General features: G+C 36.0%; 3 protein-coding genes and 1 long non-coding RNA gene across 4 annotated transcripts in view; 2 read left to right on the forward strand and 2 right to left on the reverse strand.

The window, feature by feature from the left end:
• The window catches only part of tbc1d20 (TBC1 domain family, member 20), a 7921-nt gene extending 7215 nt beyond the window's left edge, over nucleotides 1-706 (reverse strand). Inside the window, exon 1 of the mRNA XM_016439837.1 lies at nucleotides 332-706. Within this exon, the coding sequence (XP_016295323.1) occupies nucleotides 332-395 (64 nt within the window). The 5' untranslated portion in view covers nucleotides 396-706. The remainder of the gene's footprint in view (nucleotides 1-331) is intronic.
• Nucleotides 707-1116: 410 nt separating this feature from the next.
• On the forward strand, nucleotides 1117-3739 carry LOC107653169 (biogenesis of lysosome-related organelles complex 1 subunit 1). Its single transcript, XM_016439816.1, has 4 exons — nucleotides 1117-1293; nucleotides 1758-1830; nucleotides 3016-3148; nucleotides 3258-3739. Exons 1-4 carry the CDS (start codon nucleotides 1233-1235, stop codon nucleotides 3366-3368), a joined length of 378 nt encoding a protein of 125 aa, XP_016295302.1. The 5' UTR covers nucleotides 1117-1232; the 3' UTR covers nucleotides 3369-3739.
• A 1828-nt stretch (nucleotides 3740-5567) lies between these two features.
• On the forward strand, nucleotides 5568-9784 carry rdh5 (retinol dehydrogenase 5 (11-cis/9-cis)). Its single transcript, XM_016439839.1, has 6 exons — nucleotides 5568-5588; nucleotides 6881-6945; nucleotides 7029-7354; nucleotides 7425-7683; nucleotides 7800-7963; nucleotides 9091-9784. Exons 2-6 carry the CDS (start codon nucleotides 6929-6931, stop codon nucleotides 9309-9311), a joined length of 987 nt encoding a protein of 328 aa, XP_016295325.1. The 5' UTR covers nucleotides 5568-5588; nucleotides 6881-6928; the 3' UTR covers nucleotides 9312-9784.
• Nucleotides 7070-8078, reverse strand: LOC107653178 (uncharacterized). The gene is made up of 2 exons (XR_001630192.1): nucleotides 8002-8078; nucleotides 7070-7170 (listed from the first exon to the last, which is right to left on the reverse strand). It is a non-coding gene; the product is annotated as an uncharacterized LOC107653178 (long non-coding RNA).
• Nucleotides 9785-11016: the final 1232 nt, after the last annotated feature.

Consider the following 11016-nt stretch of genomic DNA (forward strand, 5'->3'; position numbering starts at 1 on the left):
TATATATATATATATATGTATATGTATGTATGTATGTATGTATGTATAATTTATGTCTATATATTAATATAGATTTACATATATATATATATATATAATATTGTAAATATTCTTATATTTATATTTTGTCTACCTGACAAATATTCTTATATCTTCTTATGTTATATCTATTTATATATAGCACAAATAAAAAAAAAAACATTTCAATCACATAAAGTATCCATCAAACTCTAAATTTACTTTGGTAAAAGCTGTAATATTTAATAGACCGGTAAAGTGGAGCAGTACAATCTCTCATCATGTCATAAATGAACTCTTCAATAAAACGTACCTTGTTTTCCGAGTCCATTGCGCGGGGAAGCAGCTCCGACACTCCGAGACTTCTTCAGATTCATGCTGTCGCTAACGTCTGTCTTCAGATCCAGCTACATTATTTTCTCTCACTGAAATGCGAGCAGCTGATGGGCTTCTACTACTTTAGCTTGACAGCTAAAGGCCACATCCTCTCCTTCAGGCCCGCGTTAGCTGGATAAACTCATGGCACATGAACCTCATCTGTCGCTCCGGTCGGTTTCACTCATGTCAAGGGTTTTACATCAGTGTGTTCCGCCGAACCGAACCGAACCGAACCGGCATCTCTGCGCCTCTTTTGTGTCATTTCATGCGAATCGCTTCAGCAGCTCCAGCGGTAGCATCATCTGGGTTGATGTTTACGTGTAAGTGAAGGATTATGGGAGTTGTAGTTTCATTAGCTCACGAAAAGGCGAAGTCTTAGTAACCATTCAAAATAAAGGTCACCATTAAAAAACACAATAAACACATAAAACGTATTAAAAATAAACAGACAAAAAAATAAACACGTTAACCGGTCTTACAACATTTGCTGTTGTACCTACGAAAAGACATTTATTAACAAAACCAAAAAAAAAAAAATTTCAACTATGTACAAATTTTATGCTTAAATAAATAAATAAAATAGATCGTTTTATCATTCAGTCAAGTGCAGTAGAAGACAGTCGGACAGTTGTTGACGCTTTGTGATATTTTTGTAATAGTTTAACGAAACCTTTATTTTGAAATATCGTTTTAAAATACTCTCATTCGTCTTGTCCCTCCGCGCTCTCCGTATGTTTTCGAGCTGTCATGTGAATCCAGTGATTGCCAAAACGTTTAGAGAAAACTGACTTTATCAAATGAACATTTTTTATTTTCGATTATAATAAATAGCCAAAATGCTCTCCCGTTTATTAAAAGAACACCAAGCGAAACAAAACGAAAGGAAAGAGCAACAAGGTATGTGTTTCTGTAGATCTCTAGCGACTAGCTCTGACAGCTTTGATATAATTCAAATGCAAAGATAAAGACGCATCTTAATATTTGTCTGTTAAATGTGTTTAAGAAAAGATGGAGTTGTGACATTGCTATAAATAATAACATTTCATTTTCATTCGAGTCGCAAATTCTGTTTTGAGTAATTTCCGGTTTAATTTAGTCACAAACACTGCTTGTATTTTATGTATAACTACAGAAATAAGTAAACATAAGAATAAAAAAACGAATAAATTATTATTAAGCAAAGATTGGTGTACACACACACACATATAATATAAAATAATTATATTTTCATTACTTGAAATTTCCTGGCAGCCACCCAAAACAAATTTGATCAGCTTCAAAATAAAAGTGAATGAGTCTATACAAATCAAGTGAAATTAAATCATTGCTTTTTCTTGATAAAATGCTTCTATGCGGTACAGAAAGACGAAGGCGAGAGGCCATAGCAGCTGCAACATGTTTAACAGAAGCTCTGGTGGACCATCTCAATGTAGGGTGAGTCGGACAGGTTTTATATGTTTGTGAAGGTGCACAGGATTATATGGTCAGTTCATGTGATCACTTAGGTCATAATCCCAGTCTTTGTGTGGACGTTATGATGAAACTCTGCTGAAAGCAGCTTAGAGTTGCATGGTTGGATGCAACAGAACATTGTTCTTGCAACAGACAAATTAATGCAAAGAGCACTGGAATGGAAACTGAATATTTCACCAAAAACTGAAAATTTTGCTGAAAATGTACTCACCCTCAGGCCATCCAAGATGTAGATGAGTTTCTTTCTTCATCAGAACAGATTTGGAGAAATGTAGCATTACATCACTTGCTCACCAGTGGATCCTCTGCAGTGAATGGGTGCCGTCAGAATGAGAGTCCAAACAGCTGATAAAAACATCACAATACTCCACACCACTCCAGTCCATTAATTAATGTCTTATGAAGTGAAAAGTTGCATGTTTTTAAGAAACAAATCCATCATTAACACATTTTTTAATTTAAACTGTCACTTTTAGCTTAAACACGAGTTCTCTAATCATAATATTGCTTTCTCCAATGAAAAAGTCATCTTGTCTGAATCAGGAGAGAAATATGCACAGATCAAGCACTGTTTACAAGCCAACACGGTTCTAAACAAATATGTTGTTGAATTTTTATGTAAGAGGACAACGGGGGATGGACTTCTTCACTGGAGGAAATGTTATTATGAATTATGCACTCATTATGGACTCGTATACGGTTCTAAACAAATATGTTGTTGAATTTTTATGTAAGAGGACAACGGGGGATGGACTTCTTCACTGGAGGAAATGTTATTATGAATTATGCACTCATTATGGACTCGTATTTTGGCCCGAAGCAATGGATTGAAGTTAAAAACGTCTTGATGGATTTGTTTCTTACAAACATGCAGCTTTTTCATTTTAGAAGACATTAACTGATGGACTGGAGGGCTGTGGATTATTGTGATGTTTTTATCAGCTGTTTGGACTCTCATTCTGACGGCACCCATTCACTGCAGAGGATCAAGTGCCGTAATGCTACATTTCTCCAAATCTGTTCCCAAGAAGAAACAAACTCATCTACATCTTGAATAGCCTGAGGGTGAGAAAATATTCAGCAGATTTTCATTTTTGGGTGAACTATTCCTTTAAGACATTGTAGAGTATGAGTATCTGTGTTCAGGGTGGCGCAGGCGTACGTCAACCAGCGCAAGCTGGACCATGAGGTGAAGACGCTGCAGGTTCAAGCCAGTCAGTTTGCCAAGCAGACGGCTCAGTGGATCAACATGGTGGAGAACTTCAACCAGGCCTTAAAAGTACACAAGCTTTTTTTAAATATTGATTAATGCGGGATTGAAATGATGGCTAATTTAGTGTTGCTTTTGGTGAAATGTGCAGATTTAATGGCAGATTATTCCTTTACAGGAAATCGGAGATGTGGAGAACTGGGCGCGAAGTATTGAGATGGACATGCGGACAATCGCGACAGCTCTGGAGTATGTGCACAAAGGCCCGGCTCAGCCCACGTCTTCATGAGCAGATGGACTCTGATGGTCCAAAATGGACAGAAACGCTGAGGCTTTTCCTCCAGATGTTGGTGAAACTTGGACACTGTTATTTGAGACATTTGTGTCTCATTTATTCCAGTAAAGAATTGCTGGAACAGCTGTTTATTTCTGATTTGTTTTATTTTTATTTTCGTTTTACATAATATTAATATGCTTGCATAATAAAAAATATCTATTGTGCCATAAGTTGGAATGTTTTAGATCACATTTTACCCCCAAAAGTTCCCTTGTACAGATTCGCTGTCCTGCTTCTAACTTTGACCAGCATTTAACAAGTGTTTTCCATTCAGCCTCAGTAATGAATGTATAGTACCAGAATTACACATTTTCCCTGCCCCTTTTTTTTAGCTTTTATAGACCTAACAGTGAGCTGAAATAGATTTTATACGTTTTTGTGGGATTTCACGGTTTGTTAATTTTTACTTAACCCATGTTAAGCCGTGCACACACTGTGACGCTACATAATCCACATATACAACAAGGTCTTTCAGCCTCAGGATTAACATAAGGAGAAAGAGTAAAACGTTAAACTAAGACAACGAAAAGAAAGAGTAGAATGTGGCTGCTTTAAGTCCAGATTTCACATGTTTGCCCCATGGGACTGCATAAGATTTTTAGCTTGATTTTCTAGCTGTTGTTTTAGGTCTTCAAGACCCTTTTTATCATGATTTTTAAGCATATATAATTTTGAAACTCGTATGGAATATATATATATATATTAGGGGTGTAACGGTTCAAGTTTCTCTAGCGTTTTGGCCGTGTGGTTGCAGAAAGATGCACGGACGCAGACACAACAGCAACACCTGTGCTGTGCAATAGTGAAAGTTGTCACTCCAAATGTGTATTTGAAGGTTTGTTTTTTCGCCAAAACATATCATCCATATCCTTTTTTAGAACTGAGATTATTTGCGGTACAAATGCGTACCGAACCGAGGGTGGCGAACGGTATGGTTCAGTCTTTTACAGAGAACAGTTGCACCCCTAATATATATATATATATATATATATATATATATATATATATATATATATATATATATATATATATATATATATATATATATATATATATATATATATATATATATATATATATATATATATATATATATATATATATATATATATATATATATATATATATATATATATATATATATATATATATATATATATATATATATATATATATATATATATATATATATATATATATATATATATATATATATATATATATATATATATATATATATATATATATATATATATATATATATATATATATATATATATATCAGAGTTATCAGTCTAAAACCATAAAATTAAACCGGGTTAAACAAACTAAAATCATAAAAAAAAATCCTTACTTGAAATAAAAGCTGAAATAAAAACAACAACAACAAAAAACTAATTATAACTTATTTTATTTCAGCTAGTTTTCAGATTTTTATTTAGTTCAACTTTATGTACTAAAATAAAAATGAAATGAAAATATAATAAAAAACTACTATGAAATAATAAAATCTATATAGATATATAAACTAATAAAAATCACAAAAACACGTATTACGAAAACGTTAACGTAAACTTAAAATGTATAAAAATACTGATAAAAACTATTATCTTCCTAGATCCATATGCTAAATTATTTTTATATATTTCAATAAAAATAATTTCTATATTGTGTAATATTATTAATTACATTTGTATTTCTATATAATTGTATATTCTAATTTCTATTATTATTATTAATATTTTATACGTACTAATATTCCATGTAGTCTTTCCATTATTATGAGGTCTTCACGTATAATCATTTGAACAAAAATAGAAATGGTTTAAAAGTGTTGTAAACAAAAATGCCGCATTAATGTCGCATCACTGGACGCTCCTGTCATTGCTTGAAGTTTCCGTCAACCTCCCAAAAACTAATTCAAACAACCTAAAAATAAAACAAATTGGCATGATTCTCCTTAAAAGTTCCTCCCAGCCCAGCTATTTGTGGATGACGCTTACACAAGCACACAAAAATGCCCAAACGCCAATCCAGTGAGATTGGAGATTAGAAATTGCGGCCCTGTCTGAGAGGATCAGTTTTAGGGATAAATCTGAGACGCAGACCCACTTCAGATCACTCACCAAACGCGCTCAGGACCTCCAGCTCCAGAGCCAAGAAGAGAAAAAAGTAAGTCTGATAACTGACTACTTTAACTGATAACAGAATTTCTTATTTTAAAAGGTATATTAACATTTACTTAAATGTGTATGTTTAAATAAGTATTCATTTATAGTATTAAAAAGAGTATTAATTGGTTTTAGATTCTCTTTTAAAATTACAATGTTTTACTAAATATTTTTTACTTGCGAACATGTAAAATGTATTCATTTTGAATTATTAATCAGGTTAATTTGAGTAATAATTTGATGTCCTATGATTTTTGTTACAAATAAGGTAATGTCTTTAACGTATGTTGATAAGGCTCTTCAGTTTAGTAACATTTTCTTATTTTTTGGACTATCGTATGACTGGTTTAGAAGTTTAAGTTAATAATAATTACAATTCTTTAGCAGTTTTGTCACATAATCTAAAAAATTATTGTAAAATATTGTATGCATACACTTTTATGCATTTATTATCGGAAAGCACATGAATCATTCTTTGATAAAAGCCTTTTATAAAAGCACGTTTGTTTGATAATTAATTAGCATACATTCCTCAAAGCATAATGTGCAAATAGGGTCTTAAATGGTTTGTTTTGTCGGATTTGTTATGTGGTAACAGATGAATCTTCAACCTTTCTCTTTGCTAATTAGTCCCTGTAGCTAATAGGTTTTGAGCTTTGAGAAGCTTATAGTGCTTCTGTGGTGCTGGATTTTCAATGTTACAGCATTCTCTAAACCTTTACATTGATGCCCAAGTCTCCCTTTGTTTCATAAGAGCCTTAGCTCAAGATTTCTCATGTGCTCTGAAAAACGACAGTGTTATGTATGTCAGCGCCCTGTGACTACATAATCTAAAACCAAAGAGAAGCTGTGTACATGGGTCAATAATGTTCAATAAGCATGAAAATACCATATTACGTCGTTTTATTTAAATATTTAAAGAAGTTTTTATATGTTTTATATAAGTTCACAATACCTTTTTGAACTGGTGTTAGATTATGGTGCCCCCTGTGGTTATTTAAGGAATTGCACTCTGACGCTTCATAATTACACCTGCATTGTTGTGTTTTTTCTTTCTTTTATGTCATTGGCATTCTACCAAAAAGCAATTGTTTACAAAACATCTTCACAGAATCACTCAAGAGACAGAAACGATGTATTTTATATAAGTTCACAATACCTTTTTGAACTGGTGTTTGTTAGATTATGGTGCCCCCTGTGGTGATTTAAGGAATTGCACTCTGACGCTTCATAATTACACCTGCATTGTTGTGTTTTTTCTTTCTTTTATGTCATTGGCATTCTACCAAAAAGCAATTGTTTACAAAACATCTTCACAGAATCACTCAAGAGACAGAAACGATGTACGAGTACTTGAGGTAAGACTAAAATACTATCAAAACAAGCAAATAAACCAACAAAACTCATAAACGTCAATTTTGTATGCATTTTGTGCTTACAGTAATAACTGTACATGCACATACGTCTTGGGTGTGTTCGTGCTGCTGTGGGTTCTGGTGTGGTTCTACCGGGACAACCTGGAGATCACCAAGGTCTTGGAGAAACATGTTTTTGTGACGGGTTGTGACTCTGGGTTCGGACACCTACTGTGCAAACGTCTGAACAAACGTGGTTTCCGTGTCCTAGCCGGGTGTCTCACGGAAAAGGGTGCAGATGATTTGAAGAGGGCGACGGGACCTTTCCTGAAGACCTGCATCTTGGACGTGACCAGCACAGCCAGCATTCAGAAGGCTTTGGAATGGACCAAAAAAGAAGTTGGAGATAAAGGTATGTTTCAGGTGAGACCTTAAAATAAGTTTTAGATACAAGTGTGACATCTTTGCTCACAACTTCCCAGGACTATGGGGACTCGTGAACAACGCCGGACGCTCCCTTCCCATGGGTCCATCAGAGTGGATGAAAATCAAAGACTTCGAAAGCACGCTCAAAGTCAACATGACTGGTGTTATCGAGATGACCATGAACTTCTTTCCTCTTGTCAAAAAAGCCCGTGGACGAGTGGTGAACGTGGCATCAGTGTTGGGAAGAGTGGCAGCTAACGGCGGAGGGTATTGCATCTCAAAGTTTGCGGTGGAGAGCTTCTCTGATTGTCTCAGGTATCACACGTCAATAAATACAATGGTTTTTATGTGGCTGTAGTATTGTTTCGACCTTTGAAACCATTTACCTTTAGTCTTTAAAGAAAACCTCTTGATTTTGCATTCAATTTCAGGAGGGACATCCAGAATTTTGGGGTCAATGTGTGCATCATAGAACCTGGTTTCTTCAAGACACAGGTGACCAGCCTGGAGCCTATCGAGAGGGAACTTCATCGCCTCTGGAACCAACTGACGCCTGAAGTGAAGGAGAGTTATGGAGACAAATACTTGGATAAATGTATGTTATTTATGCCAACAACTACTTTTCTCGGACACCTACTGTGCAAACGTCTGGACAAACGTGGTTTCCGTGTCCTAGCCGGGTGTCTCACGGAAAAGGGTGCAGATGATCTGAAGAGGGCGACGGGACCTTTCCTGAAGACCTGCATCTTGGACGTGACTAGCACAGCCAGCATTCAGAAGGCTTTGGAATGGACCAAAAAAGAAGTTGGAGATAAAGGTGTGTTTCAGGTGAGACCTTAAAATAAGTTTTAGATACAAGTGTGACATCTTTGCTCACAACTTCCCAGGACTATGGGGACTCGTGAACAACGCCGGACGCTCCCTTCCCATGGGTCCATCAGAGTGGATGAAAATCAAAGACTTCGAAAGCACGCTCAAAGTCAACATGACTGGTGTTATCGAGATGACCATGAACTTCTTTCCTCTTGTCAAAAAAGCCCGTGGACGAGTGGTGAACGTGGCATCAGTGTTGGGAAGAGTGGCAGCTAACGGCGGAGGGTATTGCATCTCAAAGTTTGCGGTGGAGAGCTTCTCTGATTGTCTCAGGTATCACACGTCAATAAATACAATGGTTTTTATGTGGCTGTAGTATTGTTTCGACCTTTGAAACCATTTACCTTTAGTCTTTAAAGAAAACCTCTTGATTTTGCATTCAATTTCAGGAGGGACATCCAGAATTTTGGGGTCAATGTGTGCATCATAGAACCTGGTTTCTTCAAGACACAGGTGACCAGCCTGGAGCCTATCGAGAGGGAACTTCATCGCCTCTGGAACCAACTGACGCCTGAAGTGAAGGAGAGTTATGGAGACAAATACTTGGATAAATGTATGTTATTTATGCCAACAACTACTTTTCTCCATTTCTCCAAACATATAGTCTTAACTATAAACATTCCATAATGCAGTAGAAGGACCATTTTTAGTTCCCCAAAGAACCTTTCAGTTGAAGAATTCTTCAAAGAACCATAGTGTGAAGATCATTTAATTTTTCTACTATAAGAACCTTTTGCGCACTGAAAAAGTTTCCATGGATCTTAATGGTTCTTCATAGAACCATCAATGCTAATAAAGTACATTTATTTATAAGAGTATAGTCCATTTAGACACTCTTTGTCTCTCCAGATATCAAGATCCAGAGGCTGATCATGAACACCATATGCGACTCCGACCTCAGTAAAGTGACCAACTGCATGGAACACGCCCTGCTGGCCGTCCACCCAAGGACACGCTACAGTGCAGGCTGGGATGCCAAGCTCTTGTGGATTCCCTTGTCTTATATGCCCGCTTGCATTGTAGATATTGCCCTAAAGCTGGTGTTGCCAAAGCCAGCAAAAAGTGTCTAGATTTGGAAGTGATTGTAGGCCAGATATGTTTAACTCCTAACCTTTAATTTTCCTCTTATGATACACTGGATGATGCTCTATTTTGGGGTCTTACTAAGTAACTAGAGTTTACAAACACTATGTGTCTGTAAATTTAATAGTGTATTTATGATGCAAAGTTATCTGGTAACTGGACACTATCAGTAATTTTGTATATTTATGAACCATTATGCAACGTAATTAAAATGTGCCTTGAAAATGCATCACCAGTTTGGTCATCTAATGTAGATGTGTTGCTAGAGTGGCCTTTGATGTTTTATTTGTATGAAACGGTCAGAGTTACTGCTAATTAAGTTAATATAACTGTATAAACATAATTCAATAAATGTTATAAGAATATTTTCTATGCACTGCCATCTGTGCACCAATCTCTTCCCAGAAAAAAAAAACCTGCTTAAAATCAGCATATATGCTGGTTTACTGGTTCTAGCTGAACTCGCATAAAACATCTTTGACTGGTTTTTGTTGTTGTGTTTTTTCAATACTGTACTTTGAAGGTCATGATCTTCCACCTTTTGGTGAGTTGAGACAATTTAACTACAATTTAACAACAAATACTTCTTAGTAAACAAGAATTATTCATTAACAGTTTGTCCCATGACGAAGGAATTATTAAACCGTTTTCCCTGACCTGATTCTTAAGTTATCAAAAGTCGCGCATGAGAGATCCCAGTAGATTGATTATCTCTTGGCCACCTCATCGAAAAGAGCTGTTCCGACACTTACAATATAAAAAACCATTAAATACACACACTTCATATTTTATAGAGAAGACTACCTAGATAGCACACGTACCTCTGCAAGAGGTCTGTTAAAGATCGCTTCATCTGGAAAGCATCTGCTGTGAACAAACATCTGACAGACATCTTTAAGATGTCAGTTTTACATACATTCTAAATCATAAACATCTTAAAGACATCTTCTAAACGTCTATTTGACATCTGATAGGAAACGTCCTATAGACTTATATGAGCAAATGTAAACCATGATGTAAACCCTGATAGCACATGTACGTCTCGGAGACGTCTATTTAAAGGGGTCATATGATGCGATTTCAATTTTTCCTTTCTCTTTGGAGTGTTACAAGCTCTTGGTGCATAAAGAAGATCTGTAAAGTTGCAAAGACTAAAGTCTCAAATCCAAAGAGATATTCTTTATAAAAGTTAAGACTTGTCCACGCCCTCCTAAAATGGCTCGTGTCTACGTCACTGTGTGGGAAGATTTGCATAACACCGCCCAAATGTTCACGCAAAGAAAGAAGGCGTAACTTTTATTCTCGCTGTAGTATTGTGAATCCGCCGGCCACGCCGTTCTCAAGCCCACCGGCCTCCACTCACTCAAGCCCGTCATGTGTGACGCATTTTATGGAAGACTGTTTCCTGAACCTGCAGAGTAGCCTACAATGCATCTGTGTTCAAAGGCTGTTCTATAAAGTGGGGCAGCTCCAACTTTGCAAGGACAGTCTGGCGCTTCTGACTCATATACTGTAAGTACGTTTTCATTTAAAGAATTTGCCACTGACGATTCAAATGCGAGTTTTGGGCAGTGTAGAGTAGCACTTGTTGTTTGTCATTTCTCCGATCACAAATGCAGACATGGTTTTATCTTTATGCGGTGCGATGCAACGCAACGCATAAAAAGACAGTATAAGTCATTATAATCAGTA

The sequence above is a fragment of the Sinocyclocheilus anshuiensis genome, unplaced genomic scaffold (assembly GCF_001515605.1).
Source record: "Sinocyclocheilus anshuiensis isolate Anshui unplaced genomic scaffold, SAMN03320099.WGS_v1.1 scaffold211, whole genome shotgun sequence".
In the NCBI taxonomy this organism is placed as follows: domain Eukaryota; kingdom Metazoa; phylum Chordata; class Actinopteri; order Cypriniformes; family Cyprinidae; genus Sinocyclocheilus; species Sinocyclocheilus anshuiensis.

Excerpts from the sequence above, each read along its gene's own strand:
- rdh5 (XM_016439839.1), top strand. Across the intron at positions 7,355-7,424 it reads AAAAGAAGTTGGAGATAAAG|GACTATGGGGACTCGTGAAC; the intron begins GTATGTTTCAGG and ends ACAACTTCCCAG. Across the intron at positions 7,964-9,090 it reads AGACAAATACTTGGATAAAT|ATATCAAGATCCAGAGGCTG; the intron begins GTATGTTATTTA and ends TTGTCTCTCCAG.
- LOC107653169 (XM_016439816.1), top strand. The coding sequence starts at position 1,233 with ATGCTCTCCCGTTTATTAAAAGAACACCAAGCGAAACAAAACGAAAGG. Across the intron at positions 1,831-3,015 it reads GTGGACCATCTCAATGTAGG|GGTGGCGCAGGCGTACGTCA; the intron begins GTGAGTCGGACA and ends ATCTGTGTTCAG. Across the intron at positions 3,149-3,257 it reads ACTTCAACCAGGCCTTAAAA|GAAATCGGAGATGTGGAGAA; the intron begins GTACACAAGCTT and ends ATTCCTTTACAG.